The 17,364-nt window shown below is 59.0% G+C and overlaps 1 protein-coding gene across 28 annotated transcripts in view; it reads left to right on the plus strand.

The window, feature by feature from the left end:
• The window catches only part of PCNT (pericentrin), a 109,031-nt gene extending 93,177 nt beyond the window's left edge, over positions 1-15,854 (plus strand). For 16 of the 28 annotated variants that reach the window (XM_084992362.1, XM_084992367.1, XM_084992377.1 and 13 more), the window contains 10 exons: positions 229-379; positions 887-1,513; positions 4,878-5,092; positions 5,748-5,850; positions 6,570-6,749; positions 10,197-10,429; positions 11,303-11,379; positions 12,627-12,750; positions 14,906-15,033; positions 15,440-15,854. In XM_084992362.1, coding sequence (XP_084848488.1) covers positions 229-379; positions 887-1,513; positions 4,878-5,092; positions 5,748-5,850; positions 6,570-6,749; positions 10,197-10,429; positions 11,303-11,379; positions 12,627-12,750; positions 14,906-15,033; positions 15,440-15,480 — 1,879 coding nt within the window. In that variant the 3' untranslated portion in view covers positions 15,481-15,854. The remainder of the gene's footprint in view (positions 1-228; positions 380-886; positions 1,514-4,877; positions 5,093-5,747; positions 5,851-6,569; positions 6,750-10,196; positions 10,430-11,302; positions 11,380-12,626; positions 12,751-14,905; positions 15,034-15,439) is intronic. The other 12 variants (XM_084992375.1, XM_084992378.1, XM_084992389.1 and 9 more) reach the window with 1 other exon arrangement.
• The last annotated feature ends 1,510 nt before the right edge of the window (positions 15,855-17,364 follow it).

Genomic DNA, 17,364 nt, shown 5'->3' on the forward strand with positions numbered 1-17,364 from the left:
CGGCCCGTCCCGCTCTCGACGTCTTGTCGCGTCGTGACGGCACTTCCGTGGCTCCTGCCACGTCCTTCCTGCCCTTGAAGCGAAAGGCCGTGCCTGCAGCTGCCGTTTGCCCGAGTGTGGTGATGGGCACTGGGCGGGCACTGTGTTCCCGTGGGCGCGTGGTGGGGACCGAGCACGTGGCAGGGCGCTGGGTGCCAGCGTGTCCCGTTGAGAGCCCTGTCCCCCCAGGTCCGTGCTGGACAGTAAGGAGGAGGCCCTGCAGGCCGCACTGCAGCAGCTGGAGAGCCAGCGCGGGAAGGAGCGGGCCCTGCAGGGCCGGCTGGAGGAGGAGCGGCTGCAGCACCTGCAGAGGGAGGGCCAGAGCGCCAAGACCGTGGAGGTGACGTGGGCTCAGGGCGGTGAGGGGGCCGCACCTCCAGGGACAGGGCACCTCTGCCCGCCTCCGCCGTGAAGGGCCCAGCCGTGTGCGGTGGAGGCCGCGCCCGGCGCCCGGTGTGGCTGCTGCAGTGACTGTGCCCAGCGAGGTTCTGTGGGCCTGGACCCGCTGGCCGCTGGCCGGGGTTTGGGTGACTGCCCTTCAGCAGCACCGACAGGGCAGGCGCATCTGAGTCCTGGGTGTTGTGCTTCAGGGCGGGGAGGGGGCGGGGCTCTGGGCTGCGGGGGGGCGGGGGTCGCAGGAGGAGCGATTGTCACAGGCACTCCTTTCGCCCCAAGGCTGACATCGGAAGCCAGCAGCCAAGGCGGGAGGGCCCGGCAGAAAGGCGGCAGGAAGCCCTCAGCGCTCCTGCTCACGGGTTAACGTCTCTCGTCTTAGTTGTTTATATGTTTAAATGCTTTTTATTTTTTCCACTGTCGTTGATTTACAGTCGTCTTACTTTTTGATCAGGAGTTGAGAGCGTCTTTGGAGAAGCAGCAGGCTCAGAGTAACCAGCTGTGTGTGGCCTTGAAGCACGAGCAGACGGCGAAGGACAACCTCCGGAAGGAGCTGCAGATCGAGGCCTCGCGCTGCGAGGCGCTGCTGGCGCAGGAGCGCAGCCACCTCTCCGAGCTGCAGCGGAGCCTGGAGGCCGAGCAGGGCCGGTCGCGGGAGCTGGCCGAGGCCCTGCACCACGAGCGCCGCCTGACGGAGCGGCTGAGCCGGCGGACACAGGAGAAGCAGGTGCACGAGGCTCTGCTGCAGAAGCTGAAGGGCCAGGAGGCCCGCGTGCTGGAGCTGGAGGCGGCGCTGCAGACAGCCCTGCAGCGGGCCCTGGAGGCCGAGGCGCGCCCGTGCCGCGAGGAGGTCAAGAGGGAGCAGGAGGTAAGTGCCGCGCCGAGGCCCCCTGTGGAGGCCCCGCAGACCCTGGCAAGAAGGCGGGAGAGGCCTGCGCGGGCCCAGGCAGAGGTAGAGCAGCCCCGCGCGGCACAGGCAGAGCAGGCCGCATGCAAGGATACGAGGCCGGGAGCAGAGCTGAGGCCCAGCCGAACGGACGCTGACGAGTGGAGGAGGTGGCAGAGAGACAAGGAGATGCTGGTGAGCCCGCCACGCCCGAGGCTGTCCCTTGTCTGGTCGCGGCAGCTTGGCAGCAAGTTGGGAGTCAGGCCGTGTGCGTCCTCAGCTTGGTTCTCTTCCAAGGCTGCTGGGGATGCTCGGGGCCCTCGAGGTTCCCTGTGCCTCGGAGCTCAGCTCCTCTGCTTGCGCAGGGAGATCCCCGCGGCGCTGCCAGCCTCTCTGGGGAGCCGTGTCCCCGCGCGACAGTGTCTCGTCTTCCGCCCGTGCAATCAGAGGCCTCTCCGTTTCCGTCGCGCTTCTCTAGTGTCTTTCAACAGCGTTTCAACGGGTAAAAGCTTTGCATGTCTTCTGTTGAGTTTAGTCCCAAATACTCTTTTTCGGTGCTGTTGCAAGTGGGGTCACTCTTTACTTCTGTCTTCAGATCGTGGGTCGCCATGTGGGTGATTTTAGTACCTGGCTCTCGTGTCCTACCGCCCTGCTCAACTGGGGTGTCAGGTCCGACGTTTTCGAAGGCCGAGTCTTTGGGCTTTTCCACATCAAAGGTGGCGCTTTGTGCGGCAGACCCGGTCTCCCGTGTTCCTCCGCAACTTGCGTGCCCTGCGCTTCCGCGCCGGCCTGGCGGCTCCGGCCACAGCGCGTGGGCAGTGCCCAGCGGGCGTGAGGTGGCGTCCAGCCTGCGTCCCGACCTCGGGGGCTGTGCCGGTGGCGGTGGGATTTTTGTGGAGGCCCCGGAGAGAGGACGGTCCCTCGGCTCCTCGTTCCTTCCGAGTGTTGGATGTGCTTTTCCTCTGCCCCTTGACATCCATGGATTTTTTTCTCGCGTCCAGCCGTTCTTGCACGCGGGCGTGCAGCCGGCTGGAACTGGGAGTGGAGTTTTGCTTACGTGGTGCTGGTTCAGCTTGCTGGTCTTTTGTTGGGGAGTCTGGGTTTCCGTTTCCACGGGCTTGTCTGCTGTGGCTCTTTTCCGGCGGCGTTTCTGGTTTTGATGGCAGGAAGGCCTTGGCCTCGCAGGTGGGCGGCAAAGTGCTCCTGCCTCTCTTTTTTGGATGGGCCTTCGTTTGAGAGACATTTTAGGTCAACCAAAAGCCTTTGTTTCACCGGAAATTCTATCCCGTGTCTTCTCATAGATTGACATTTATTTCGCCCTCTTTAAAAATATTATTTTGAAATTTCAGAAAAGTCCTTCCTCATTTTTATTTTTCTATTTTGTGGAATCATAAAAAGCTTTTAAAATGCGCAGGGAAGACCGACGGCCTGGTCTTTTTAGTGGTTAGGCCGCCGTGAAATGGCTGAGAAGTAAGTAAAAGTGAGATGCCAGTCCCCTAACACTGAGGTCGCCGATTTAAATTGTGCAGTTCAGAGGTTTTCAGGACAAAGTGTTGTGCAGCCGTCACTACAGTCATTTTTACTATTTTTATTTGTTTATTTTTTTGCTTTTTAGGGCCACACCCTCGGCATATGGAGGTTCCCTCCCAGGCTAGGGGTTGAATCAGAGCTGCAGCAGCTGACCTACACCACAGCCACAGCAACTCGGGATCCGAGCTGCGTCTGTGACCTACACCACGGCTCACGGCAACGCCGGATCCTTAACCCGCTGAGCCAGAGGCCAGGGATCAAACCTGCGTCCTCATGGAGACTAGTCAGGTTCATTGCTGCTGAGCCACAATGGGAACTCCTATAGTAAATTTTTACATATGTTCATCAGCCCTGAATGGCCCTGCGGTCACCCCAGCCTCAGGCCCCTATTGATCTACTTTCTGTGTCTGTGGATTTGTCTCTTCTGGACTTTTTTTTTTTTTTTTTTTTGGTCTTTTTGTCTTTTTAGGGCTGCATCCTCGGCATACGGAGGTTCCCAGACTAGAGGTCGAATCAGAACTGTAGCCGCCGGCCTACACCACAGCCACAGCAACGAGGGATCAGAGCCTCGTCTGCGACCCACACCGCAGCTCACGGCAACGCTGGATCCTTAACCCATGGACGGAACCCATGTCCTCGTGGATGCTAGTCGGGTTCGCTAAGCGCTGAGCCGTGATGGGAACCCTGGACATTTCGTATTAACAGAATCACACAGTGTGTGGCCTTTCGTGTCTGGCTTCTCCTGTGGTGTGTGCGTGTTGTGTGTCAGGATGTGTGTTTTCTGTGGTGTTTAAACCACCTGGTGTGTAATGTCGCGTTCCCCCACCAGAGGCCTTGGGACCAGAGGAGTCGTCTGGGGTTGGTGGGGGTGGGGGGAGAGCAGATCCGGGCCGGGAGCCCCCCACGATGGGGCAGGTAGAGTCACCTGCTGCATGGGCCTTGGACTCCTGGCGCGTGTCCCCCTGGGAGGAGAGATTTTGGTCACATTCTTCCTAAAGGGCTTTGCAAACCATGCCCAGAATTTCTGCCTTTTTTTTTTTTTTTTGTCTCTTTAGGGCTGCCCCCACAACATATGGAAGTCCCCAGGCCAGGGAGCTGCAGCTGCCGGCCTCCGCCACAGCCACACGGGATCCAAATGAGCCGAGTCTGTGACCTCCACCACAGTGCAGCGAGGCCAGGGATCGAACCTGCATCCTCATGGATACTAGGCAGATTCGTCTCTGCTGAGCTACAACGGGAACTCTGGGCCACAATTTTTATTTGGTTTTGGGGGGTGCGCGCACGGGAAAACGTGTGGGAATGTCGTTGCTTAAAAACCCAAGTGTTTTCTCCTCTAAATTAGTAATTGTTCTTCAGATGCGCCTCGATGTGCGTTTTAGGTGCTAGCGGTCCTTTTGGGGTGACCTTTACCGTGGGCGGTTGATTGACCGGGGTCGTGGGGTCTTTCTCCGGCCCTGGCAGCCCAGGCCTCTGAGAGTTGTTTCAGGACCAACGTCGTCTTTTCTAAGCAAAATAAAGCGCCAGTTCCGTTCTGTTGCTTCCTCATCTGGACGGGAGGCTCTCACTTTCCTCGTGTGGCTGCTGCCGGGAGAGGGCGAGTCACACCCGCTGCCCAGGAGGTGCCGGGTGGGAGGCCGGTCCACCTGTCAGCCTGGCAGCTGGTCACTCTCAGCCCTGCCCTGTCCTGCCTATCCCTGCAAGCAGCCCCTCCCCCAGCTCTCCCCTCCGTCTGCCCCCCACCCCCCCCCGAGGGGCTGGGTGCTGGGCGGGTGTGGCCCTGGCTGGTCCACAGTGAAGGTGGTCCCCAGGCTGGCCACCCACCCCTCCTGCCAGGGCAGCGTCCAGGGCTGCTCCTCCGTGAGGCTGTGCCTGAGGGTCCTCGGGAAGGAGGGGGCCCTTCCCCGGAAGCCCCCTGAGGGTCTCTGAGGCAAAGCGTGTGGGGATCGGTCCAGGGGCCCGGCCGGTGCACCCCAGGCTCCGGTCTCTGCTCTGGGACACGTGTGAGGGTCTCTGCTTTTTGCTGTCCCAGCGGGAGTTGGCGCTGCAGCACCAGCGGGACGAGCACAAGATCCGGCAGCTACGGGCGCGGGAGCTGCGGGCGCGGGAGGCAGCGCGTCCCTGCCCGGAGCCGGAGCCGGAGCCCGAGTCGCTCCAGGAGCAGCAGCAGGGCCTGGAGACGGCGCGGCAGCAGCTCCTCTGTGCCGCGGGGCTGCTGACCAGCTTCATCAACCAGACGGTGGACAGGTGAGCCCTGGGGACGAGCTGGCCGTGTGGTCAGCACCTTCGATGCTGAGAAGGATCCCGAGTTTGGGGCGAGGCTTTGTTCTGACAACACAGACTCCGTCTCTCGCACGTGCTTGGATTCTTGGGCCGTGTTCTCTCGAAAGATGATGACAGAATTATGTTTTTTTCTGTCTGATATGTCAGAAAATCCACGTTTCTTTCAACCGGGTTCTCTCCCTGCCTTTACAGCTGCTCACCACCCAAGGGTCCCGCCCAGGATGTGGGGGGGGGGTGCCCGGTCTGCGTGTCTGTCTCGCTCCCGGGACCGGGAGGCACCTCCCTGGTGGAGGCCCGGGCTCTGCTCTTGGCCGTGAACAGACGGGAGGAATGTCAGCGTCTCCCTTTCCTGCGCGGAGCCCGGCCGGTGCGGCCTCCTCTGTGTGACTGGGTTTAGTGACAGAACAGCGAAGCCTCATTTAGGACCACGTTTCGGGAACCGGCCGGGCCCTGGCAGAGGGGCAGCGGGAGCTGGAGGCGCCCCCCAGCCCCCACACCGAGGGGCCCTGGGTGGTGGTCAGTGGCGGGAGGTTTCTGGGCGTCCCAGCGCCCAGCCCCGGGCTTTGGATGCCCATCGGCCTGACCCTTGTGCCCCTCTCGTGACCCCCTGTTCTCCCAGGACCCTCAGCGACTGGACGTCGTCCAACGAGAAGGCAGTAGCGTCTTTGCTGCACACGCTGGAGACACTCAAGTCTGACTTGGGCTCGTCCGGCTCCTGCCACGTGAGACTCGCTTCCTTGGTCGTGGTCACTGGCCCTCCTCTCCCCTCCCGCCCCCACTCCTCCCGCCTGTCTCCTTTGGCTCCGGGGGCGCTCGTGTCCTGTCCCTGGTGCCCCTGATGGCACTGGTGAGTCCTGTGCTGTGGCTGAGGCCCCGGCCCCTCTGCTGCCCGTGCACTTGCGCTGGGACCACAGGCCAGGCAGAGCCACCCCCCGTCAGATGCATCCAGGGGGCTTCAGGGGCCTGGCTGCTGATGGGAATTCCCTGTCAAGGTTCTGGGACAGTCAGGATGCGGTGAGATGTGTCGTGCAAGCAGCGTGCGGTGTAGGCACAGGGGAGCCGAGCCCGCTTGCCTGCCCGCTGTGCGTCCTCAGTGGTGGGTGCGCCCTGCCCTCTGTTGGGCTCTGGGGCCACCTCGGTGTCCCACGCCTGCCGGAGTCCCTCCTCAGGGTCCTTTTTCCCGGCCGTCTTGTGGGAACTGGGACAGGCTTACCTTTTACCCGCCCCGTCTTGTGCCAAGTCCACTTCCTAAAGGTTTGGAAGGAAACGTGACTTGATGATTGGATGGCTCTTATTATTTCCTGTCCCTGGATGGACTCTGCCCACCAAACCCCAATGTGTTGAAGTCACAGCCCCTGAAAATACCCAACAGTCAAAGCCTTGAGTGGTCTGCAGCCCTTTTAACAAAGAACCCTCGTTGGTGGGTCTCGTTCCCCTCCAGAGGAAGACGGCAGCCGCGCTGCAGGCCCGGCTGGTGGACGTGCTGCTGAGCGACAACGAGTCCCTGCGCAGAGCGCTCAGCACGGTGACCCGGGAGAAGGCGGAGCTGTGCCGGGCCCTGTCCCAGCTGGAGAGGAGCCCCCGGGCCTCGAGGGCCCTGCAGGAGAGCTGCACGCGCCGGGTACGGGGCCGGGCCGGGGCCGGGCGGGGCCGCGCACAGACACGGCTGCCTGCACGCGCTCACACCTGCACACGCCTGTGACACTTGCCATGAGACAGGGCCTGAAGCCTGCTCGTGAAAGGACGCTTTGACTAAGGATTGAGGAGTGTGATAAAATTAGGATCCTCTGACTTCATTTGATGAAAACGAGCTGTCGTTTTCTGTCCGTATCGTTTGATGGGTGCTTTCTCAGAAAGGCCTCATTTTTTCCTGTTTCACGTTTCGGTTTTTCGTCCGTGACTTGCTTGACCCTTTTCACAGTGAGAACTGTTGGGATTGTGTCTTGATTCGCCTCGCGCTCAGCCGCCTCTTGCCGACGGGACACTGAATTGCGCATGTGCCTAGGTTTTCGTGACCCTCGAGCCACCGTGCTGGCCGAGGGCGGGAGGCGGCCTCACCCGGCCCCGGCCGCTCTCCATGCTCTGCCTCTGGTGTCCCCGGGCCATGGAGCCTCCACTTCTTTCCTGAGCATCGGAGCTCTGTGATGCTTGGACGGTTGGGCGGCTCTGCCTGGCACCGAGGGGTGTGCTCCGTGCGCCCCGTGCGGCCGCGGCCGCGTGTGGACGGGACTCCATGGCTCTGTGCCGGGGCCCGGGGGCAGGACCGCCAGCTTCCACGGTCACTGCGCCACTGCGCATCGAACGTCCTTGGTCGGCACCGCCGTCTCTTCCAGAATGGCAGCACTTGGCGGCCCCGCCGTCTCTCTTCGTCTCTCCGTTGGAAGGTGTTGGCACTTCTTCCGGCCGGAACGCTGATGGGTGTGAGGTGGTATCTGCACGTCTTGTTTTGCCTCTTCTGAAGTTGGATCCTTTGTTTTCTTCTTCTTGGGCTGTGGGCGGTCTCTCTGCCCTCCGGCCGCAGCCTTTGTCGGATGCGGGATTTGCACACAGCGTGGGTCTCCCCGGCCCACGCTGTCCCCGCAGAGCGGCCCTGACAGAACAAGCGTCCGGACGAGGTCTCTGCCGTTCACTCCTGTCTGGATGCCGCCAGGAGTTTGACGTGTCGCGTTAGGTCTACGATCTGTTTTCAGTTCATGTTGTTGGGCTTTGAGGGATGGGCCCAGGTCTTTCCCAGCGTTGGTGTGGATGAGAGTGTCCCTCTCCCTGACCTGTCTTTGTGCCTTGTCACTTGCGCTTCCACAGTGTCTTGTGTGCGTGCTGGGACTCTGTCCTGTCCCCTGGGTCCGTGTGCCCTTTATCAGCTGCCTGATCAGTGCAGGTTTATGTTCACGTCCGGAGCGTGCCCGCTTTCTTCTTCCTCATGTCATTCGGCTGCTCTAGTTCCTTTGTCCTTTCAGTATAAATTTTAGACTCTTGCTGGTTATTTGACTGGGATTGTATCAGAATCTGTAGATCACTGTGGCGTCGCTGCTGCGGAAAAGTCTGGCAATTCCTCAAAAGAGAGGGCGCTGCGGCCTCCCCAGCAGCCCACCCCTGGGTGTTTCCCCGAGAAACGAAAACGCGTACATGTCCACGTAAAACTGTTGACACGCTCTCCTGTCGCCATTACTCGTCACTCCAAATGTGGGAATGACCCAAACGCCCATTGCTTGATGGCTGCATATATAAGATACAGCGCGTCCATAAACGGACGGTAACAGGGAGGAAAGGCCTGACAGGTGCGGCTGGAAACGTCACAGCAGGCGGAAGGAGCCAGTCCCCAGAGGCCTCACGGTGTCGGGCTCTGCACCGCGAAAGGCCCAGGCAGGCGGCGCCCGAGACAGAGGGAGGAGGGTGCGCGTGACGCTTGGTGAGGCAGTCGCGTGGTGGTGATGGTTGCGCACCCCTGGGAATATACTAAAAGCCAGTTCAGTGCCACGCTTTCAAAGGGTAGATCTTATGGTACGTGAATCGTATCTCAGTGAAGTTGTTATTAAAAATTAGGGCAGGGCGTTCCTGCAGTGCTGTGGTGGGCTCAGCAGCTGCTCTGCAGCACCAGGACGTGGCTTCGATCCCCAGCCTGGCTAAAGGACCTGGCGTTGCGGCAGCTGTGGTGCAGGTCACAGTTGCGGCTGGGATCTGATCCCTGGCCCGGGAACTTCCATGTTCCCAGGGGCGGCCAAAGAAGGGAAATAGAAAAATTAGGGCAAGAATTGCCCTCCTAACTGTAGCCGCATTTGAGCTGAACTGTACTGACTTCCCATCTGTGTCCCAGGCTCATCTCTCCGTCATCTAGAGCTTTGAAAATTCCTTTCTGAAATGGATGGTAGCCGTCAGCCTGAGGAGCGCTAAGATGTTTCTCTAAACATTTTGTTAGATTTTCAGCTGGTTTCAGGGGTCGTTGTAAATGGTGCTTTAAAAGCGTTCGTTTTCTGGTGCGTGGCTGGTGTTCTGAGGCTGACCTTTGCCCTGCGGCCTTGCTGGCCCCTCTTGTGGCTCCATGAGCCTTTTTTGCAGGACTTTACAGACACGGTCTTGTCGTATGTGAATAAGGAGTTTATTTCCTTCTTCGCAGCTTCCTTGCCTGTGGCCCAGGCTGGGCGGGTCAGGGTGGGGGGCCCGGGTGGCACCCGGCTCCCAGCACCCAGTCCTGGAGAGGGGCCGCCTTCCCCGTGCAGGAAGAGGCCCGGGAGCAGCTTGCAGGAGCTCCTCCTGCCCCTGGTTTGCGGAGGCTGGTGGTGTGAGTGGGCACCAAAGTTTGCTGTGCTTGCTCTGCGTCTGTTGCTGTGACGGTGGGTCTTTCTTGTTTCCTCTCGCGATGTGGCAGGTAACGTGGGTTTCTGAAGGTGGACTCTACTCAGAGTCCCAGGAAAAACCGCGCTCGATCGTGGGGTAGCATTTTGATGTACTTACGTTTTGCGGAACATTTTTGGATCTGGCTTCTGGAGGCCTGTTTATCGGGAGGGTTTTTAGTCGTCTCTGTCTGGCTTGGGCCTTATGAAGTGACCCGGATCGTGCGCCCGCCTCCTCGGTTTTTTGGAGGAGATTATGTCCAGCCGGTGGCTTCCTTCCGTCAGTATTTGCTCACATTCACCAGGGGGACCACCAAGCCGAGCGTCTTCCCCTGGGCAGGTTTGCTGCAGTGGGCTTGGCACGTCCGGGCTGTTGGGTGGGGTGTTCTGGCAAGGCCGTCAGGCTTCCGACAGGGCCGGGCTGTGGGCCGCCGTCGGGGGAACCTGGACCAGGGTGCAGCCGCCAGCCTCTGCCTGCGGGACCTCAGGTGCCCGCGCCTGCCCCCGCCTGGGCTGTACTTGGTGGCCGCCCTTCGCAGGGCTCCTTGGAGCTGCTGGGGGGACGTCTGGGCTCTGCACTCTGTCCGACAGACGCGAGCAAACTCGGAGGAGCTGTTTCTGGTTACGATGTTGGGATGATTTGCTGAGGAGAGCGGTTTTCTTAGAGCGCCTGGCCCGCGCGTGCTGCTCTCCGCGAGTCAGACGTCCGATGGCAAGTTTCCCCCCTTTTTTTTTAGATGGAGAAGTTGTACCTGCATTATTTGAGAGCAGAGAGCTTTAGAAAAGCCCTGATTTATCAAAAGAAGTATCTTTTACTGTTGATCGGTGGATTCCAAGACTCTGAACAAGAAACACTCTCCATGATCGCCCACTTGGGCGTCTTTCCTTCCCAAGCGGATAAGAAAGCGCCAGCGTCCCGGCCCTTGGCGAGGTTCCGCACGGCCGTCAGGGTGGTGGTCGCCGTCTTAAGGTACCTGTGGGCCCTGCCTCGGGGTCTCCAGTCTTTAAACTCTGCAGCTCTGCTCTCTCTGACCCTTTTCTTCCGGGAACCACATCATCCAAACCTGTGCCCCTGAAACGGACGGGTTCAGGCGCCTCCTCGCAGTTCCGCGAAGCCTGACCCATACCGCGCTTCCCGGGGACGGCGGCGTCGCCTCGTGTCTCAGTTTCTTAGGTTTCCGTCGAGCTGGTGCTGCACAGAGATGCTCTTGCTGCCCCTCCCCACGGGGGGCCACCGTTTGTGGCAGGCTGTTTGTGGCATGTCCCTGTGGACGTGCTGGGAGCCCCTGGCCCCCGGGCGCATCCTGGCCCCTGACCCGCCCTGGCCCTTCCGCGCACAGGACTCCAGTTTTGGAGCCGGGATGGGACTCTCCGGCCTGAGAGGGAATTTGGACTATTTCATAATTAACAGTGATAAAATTTATATTATTCTATGATTTAACGTTTTTGTTTTATATAAAAGCATATTTTATAATTTCTAAAAATGTTTGTGCACTAAGAATTGTGCAGCCAAGTGTGCTCCGGGCCAGCCCACCTCCGTCGGGGGCCCGGGCCGAGGGCGGGCTGGGCTGCAGCCTCTTCGAGACCCACCTGCGGGGACCCAGCCCCCTAGGCCTCCCTCCAGGTCCACTGACCGCACCCACCGCCATCCACCTCGGCTTCTGCCCCGGGCGGCCGCCCTGCCTCCGCCTTCCCAGCAGGCTCAAGGGAGGCCCTTCCCGGGCTCGGGCTGTGAGGCCGTCGGGTGCACGGTGACGCGGGCGGGGCTGTCACTCGGGGTCGGGTCGCCTCCGGATGTGCACGGCTCTCGCTCTAGCTTTCGCGTCTCTTCCCCTCTTTGTAGGTTACGCTTTTTGGTCAAGAAGTGGCAGCAGGTGGACGGCAGAGGAGCCCTAGCGCCGGGCCGGGCGCCTCGACCAGGTACCCTCTGCCACCCGGGGCCCGTGGGGCATCCCGAGGCGCCATGAGAAATGGGTGCTTTGCCCGTGGGGCGGGTTTTTGGAGGAAAATGTTTTTATTGGGGAAGTGAGCACAAGGCTGCCCAGCTGATGCTGGTGAGAACAGTCGTTCAGAGGAGCACAGCCCCAGGAATACAGACACGCTGAGCGGGCTGGCCAATGGCTTCTTTCCTCCGAAATCGAGCGAGGCTCTGCTTCCCCCGTGCCCGTCTCCTGGGAGCCCTGCTGCCTCTGCCTCAGCCCTCGAGTCGGCTGTGGTGGTCGCCCCGGGGTAGACTTGCGGGCAGCGTCTCTGGAGCCCAGCGACCTTCGTGGCCCCTGGGCTTCCTGGCCGTGCCCCGGGCTTCCTGGTGGTGCCAGGCTTTGATTTCCATGTGGGCATCGTTACATCTTGAGATCAGATTCTTCCTTGTCCTTCAGGAAAGTCTGCCCCCTCCAGGGTGGCCTCCAGGGTTTTGCCGCTCCCACTCCTCAGAGCTGAGGCCGGGATCCCCCCCACCTGGACCCCCCGGGCCCCACTTGCTCCATCAGGGCACCGAGTGCTCCACCAGGACGCTGCCCAGTTGGACACGGGGCTCAGGGTCAGCCTTGCAGGAGTAAAATGCCGGTGGTGGAAACTCAGGTTTCTTCTAGGGGATTTTTTTTTTTTTTTTTTTTGGGCTGTACCTGTGGCATATGGAAGTTCCCCAGCCAGGGATCGAATCAGAGCTGCATCTGTGACCTACACTGCAGCTGCAGCAATGTCGGATCCTTAACCCGCTGTACCACCATGGGAACTCCTCTTCTAGAGATTTAAAAAATATTTTTATAACAGGTGCTTTTAAAATGTTTTTGGAGTTCCCATCGTGGCTCAGCGGTAACGAACCTGACTAGTGTCCACGAGGACGAGGGTTCGATCCCTGGCCTCATTAAGTGGGTTAAGGATCTGGCGTTGCCATGAGCTGTGGTGTAGGTCGTAGACGTGGCTTGGATTCCCGTGTGGCTGTGGTTGTGGTGTAGGCCAGCAGCTCTGATTCGACCCCTAGCCTGGGAACCTCCATATGCCACAGGTGCAGCCCCGAGATGGAAAAAAAAAAAAAAAAAAGTTTTGAAATTACCATGCAGACTCTTAAAAAGTTGTAAATTTTAACTTTTGGTGGCTGGACCTTCTTACTAAAATGCATTTTTTCTTTGCTTAATCCCTCTGCTGTTACATGATTCTTGGGGAAGCTGTTGCAGTGCCACGGCGGCAACGGTCTCCACCTGACGCCCTCGAATCCCCACCAACCCGGGATGTGTCTTCCAGCCATGCCAGGGACCCTGTGCGGAAAGCCTCACTGTGCCGGAGGGACAGGTGAGCAGTGTGCCCGCAGCTGTGTTTCCTCCGTGGGGCTGTGGCCGTCACTGGAGCCAGGTGTGCAAGACAAGGGCCACGCACAGAGGTGTCCCTAGGCCCCCAGCCCGCGTGAGCCCTGTGCACGCATGGCCCTGGTGTTAGCTTTACCTGGTCGCTGCTCTTTGGGATTTGGGCTTTGCACACAGAGCGTTATCTTTATACTTAACAACTCACGTGGCAGTTGAGAAGTTAACATGATGGTATTAAACATCCACGAAGTATTTGGGGAAAAAACAACAGTTTTTAATTAAAAATACAATTAAGAGGGAGTTTCCGTCATGGCTCGGTGGTTAACAAATCCAACTAGGCACCATGAGGTTGTGGGTTCGATCCCTGGCCTCGCTCAGTGGGTTAACGATCCAGCGTTGCTGTGAGCTGTGGTGTAGGTTGCAGATGCGGCTCGGATCCCGTGTTGCTGTGGCTGTGGTGTAGGCCGGTGGCTACAGCTCCGATTACACCCCTAGCCTGGGAACCTCCATATGCCGTGGGTGCAGCCCAAAAAATGGCAAAAAGACAAAAAAAACCAAAAACAATTAAGAGGCCTTGTGTTAAACTGTCGAATGCAGTTTCCTTAAAATTCAAGTAAAGGGTATCCTGTGGCTGCGATGGTTTGAGATTTGACTCTGTGTGACGGTCACCCCTGCGGCCCTGGGGGCACACAGTTGTGGGGTCTGGCTGGTCCCGCGAGGGCCTGGCGAACGCTAGTTACCTGCGTCACGGCTTGCGCCCCGTTTTCCTGAGCGTGAGAGTCCCGTCCCAGCGCGGCTCCTGAAAGATGGCATTGCCGTTGCGTTTCTTCCTGTTGAACCCTGTCAGGGGTGATCACCCGGCTGAGACGCCTGAGCATGATTATGCCGTTTGTCGGTTCTTTCAACTGTGACCCCTCCAGTGCTTGGAACCTACCCTGGAGCGCGTAGGAGCGTTCCGATTGCGTCCGTGGATCTGAACCCACACACGTGCAGGGTGCGGCCTCTGCAGTCTGCGTGTGCTCTCCCGGGACCCTGAAGTGGTCAGAGCCAAGCCCATCGTCCACCTGGGCATCAGGCTCGCACGTGCTCTCGGCCCCTGGCCTCTGGTCGGGATGGTCTCTGTGCCAGCTGCCTGTTACGCGGGAGGATCTCAGGCGTAGTTGCCCTGACCCGTGGGGAAGCCACGCCCAGGCCTGTGAGCAGCGCCTACCGCCTGTCTCTGGGCGGGCTGTGTTTCGAGAGCTTTCATCCTAGTGCAAGCGGGGAACACGCGCACCAGTGTGAGCCGTGAGGGCCCAGAAGCCCAGTCCTGTCCTGGGGTGCGGGGGCAGTGGGCAGGGACCCTGCAGCTCTCCCCGTGCCCAGCTTGGTGATAGCTTGGCAGGAATAGATGGTGGTCAAGGCCTCTTCCCTGCGGGGTCAGGCGGATGAGTAAGACATGCTCCCCGCCCTGGGGAGGAGGTGAGCGGTGACACAGATGGGCCTCCCCGGGTCGCGGCTGGAGGCCAGGAGGAAGGGGCTGGGCGGCGGGACAGCTTGGGATGGTCCAGGAGAGGCAGCCTCTGAGGGACGCTGGGCAGGGTCTCCTGGGGTCATAATTCGCTTGGGAAGATTCAGTGAAGCGAATGATAGACACTGGTTTTCACTCGGGGAAACTGTAAAGAGGCTGGTTTTAAAGCCCCACGTAGCAGTTTCTAAAAAAGCCTTGGAGCTCCTTTTGTGGCTCAGTGGCAGCAAACCCGATAGTATCCATAAGAACACAGGTCCGATGCCTGGCCTCGCTGCATGGGCTAAGGATCCAGCGTTTCCGTGAGCTGTGGTGTAGGTCACAGATGTGGCTCGGATCCTGCGTGGCTGTGGCTGTGGTGTCGGCCGGCGGCTGCAGCTCTGATTCGACCCCTAGCCTGGGAACATCTATGTGGCCCCAAAAAGCAAAACAAAAAAAAAACAACAAAAACAAAGCCTGCCTTTTTCTTCTGTGGTAAAGGAAAACCATGACGGTAACAAGCACCCGGTTTCCCCCACTCCCTGCGGGGGTCTGGCCAGGGGCCAGCGTCACTGTGCACCTGCGCTCCCTGCAGCACCCCGTCCGCTGAGGTCGGCGCTTTCTCTCTTTCCTGGGGCGGCGCTTGGTCTGTTTGCAGATCCAGTCCGGCCCCAAATCCCAGATCTGAAAGATCCCTGAGTGCTTCTCAAGATCCAGAACGTTCCTTGACGGAATATATTCACCATTTAGAGATGATCCAGCAAAGACTGGGAGCTGCGCCACCAGGTAAGGAAGGCCCTCTGTCCTCGGAAGTAATTGAGCGACCCAGGGCGTGCCGTCAGGGAGAAAAGAGGGCTCCCGCCCCGCCTGGTTGCTGCCGTCGGTGTCGCCCGTCAGCAGCGGCATCAGGGCAGGACTGTGAGTGGAGACCCTCGGCCGTGGGTGCGTAGCGCCCTCAAGCCGCCTGGGCCTCTGGGCCTTTCTCTCAGCGACCGGGAAGATTGTGTCTCAGCTTAGATGCAGTCTGTCCAGAGTTTCTTAACCTTCATAACTTAAACCGCTCTCTATCTTAATTGTAATTCTTATTTTTATCTAAGATTAATTCGGTGGTAGTGTTTTCGAATGGTAGAATTCTTCTTGAAAGATGTGAAGCCTTCTCACAAATTGCTACCTTATTTCTGTCTGTATTTAGATTCCACTTCAAAGAAGTCCTGCCAGAAGATTAAACAGTGAATAAAATCCTTGTGGCTCTCACCCGTGACAGTTGTATTTGAGGAAAAGACCCAATTTCCGAGGGAAGCATGTGGTGCGGGCTGGCGCGCTGGGCGGCATTGTCATCATACGTGTCCTCACGCTGACGCTGTGCTCAGAGCCAAGGGGGTGTTTTCCGTGTGGTTTTAGCACATTGTAGCTTCGTATTTTGGCCGTGTGGGCGCCTGCCTGATCCTGCCGGCCTTGGCCTGGGGGAGGCAGAGGATGGCTTCCTGCCCTTTGTTTTCCTAAAGTGTACAGGTGGATGCTTTGTTTAAAAACCAGAACACACCAAAAAAATCCAAACAAACAAACAAACAAAACCAATAAAATCAAAGCCCTGTGGTGTTTGTGAATGGCCCTTGTGTTTTTTAGTTTTATCCGGCTTCCTTTTATCACTGGGAAAAATACAAAACATAGAATTTATGTTAAACTCTCGTAAGTCAATAGTTTTCAGCGGAGGAGTTCCTCTTGTGGCTCAGCGGGTTAAGAACCCAACTAGGATCCACTGGGATGTGGGTTCAATCCCTGGCCTCGCTCAGTGGGTTAAGGATACAGCATTGCCGTGAGCTGTGGTGCAGGTCACAGATGCAGCTCAGATCCTGCGTTGCTGTGGCTGTGGTGCAGGCCGGTAGCTGCAGCTGGCTCAACCCCTAGCCTGAGAACATCCATATGCTGCAGGGGCGGCCCTAAAAAGCCAAAAAAAAAAAAAAAAAAGCTGCAGGTCTTTGTCCTAGGCTCCCATGAAACTGACAGTCTGTGGCTTCCTCAGTCAATAGGCTGGAGCAGCACCCAGACGTGTCCTCTCAAGATCCAGACACGCCAAGCCCGTGCCTTTCTTGGTTGTGGGCAGTGCAAGGCGCAGCCGGGAGACCGTGACGGTCCAGAGGCCACTGGTTCGTCCTGGAATTGAGCCGTCGCCGTCCAGGGCACGGCTTCCTGCTCACCAGGGCCACTGCTGTGATGTCCCCAGTGCACCCAAATGGTATGTCCACACGCAGACCCTAAGACGGGGACATTGTCCCTGCCCGCCCAAGTCGCATTGATCATCTCATTGGTGTTGAGAAGAAAGCGATAAGGGAATCGGGAAGCAGAACCTTTTAGGACGGCACTGGGACAGATGCTGCTGCTTCTGAACCCATGTCAAGAGTTCCTCCCAAAACAGCGGAGAAGTGCGAGGTCTGCTCTGGGAGGGGGTGGCCCACACAGATCGCAGCGTCCCCTGAACCCCAGGAACGAGCTCGGGCTGCCAACCAACACCACAAACCGGGTGGCTATGACCAACAGAAATCACGTCTCACCGTTGTGGAGGCTGCAAGTCCAGGATCGGGGTGCTGCAGGGGGTTCAGCCGAGGGCCTCTGCTGGGTGTGGACGGCTGGCTCCTCCTTGTGTCTTCAGAGGTGCACTCTCAGGGCTCATGGGATCACTGCGTCTGTCTGTGAGGGCTCCACCTCGCAGCCTCATCGGAGCCCAGGTACTTCTCCAACTTTTCACCTTCCAGCACCATCCCACTGTGGGGCAGGATTTCAACCGAGGACCTCGGGGGGGACGCAGCCAGTCCTCAAGTCCATACAGAGTGGGGCCTGAGCAGACCCAGAAGGCGTGCGCCAGCGCCTCGAGTGGGCACTCGGGCTCCTGGTGCTGAGCTTTCTCCCGCTGTCTCCTCCTCAGGCCGTGTCTTGTCACATGGATCGTCCCTGTGTCCAGCTGACAGAACAGGAGAGGCCCGCCTCTGACCTGCACCTGGATCCGCACGGTGTGCTGGCATCCGCTGCACCCCACACAGGCTCAGGGCCTTGGAAGATTGCAGGTGGCAAACCAGGCGGTACCTCTGGCGGCCCACTTCAGGTGGAGAGAGCCAGCCG

This window comes from Sus scrofa, chromosome 13 (assembly GCF_054392235.1).
Source record: "Sus scrofa isolate SSC_HxYL_T2T_F1_AM1 chromosome 13, Sscrofa_HxYL_maternal_Yorkshire_Landrace_v2.0, whole genome shotgun sequence".
Taxonomy (NCBI): Eukaryota; Metazoa; Chordata; class Mammalia; order Artiodactyla; family Suidae; genus Sus; species Sus scrofa.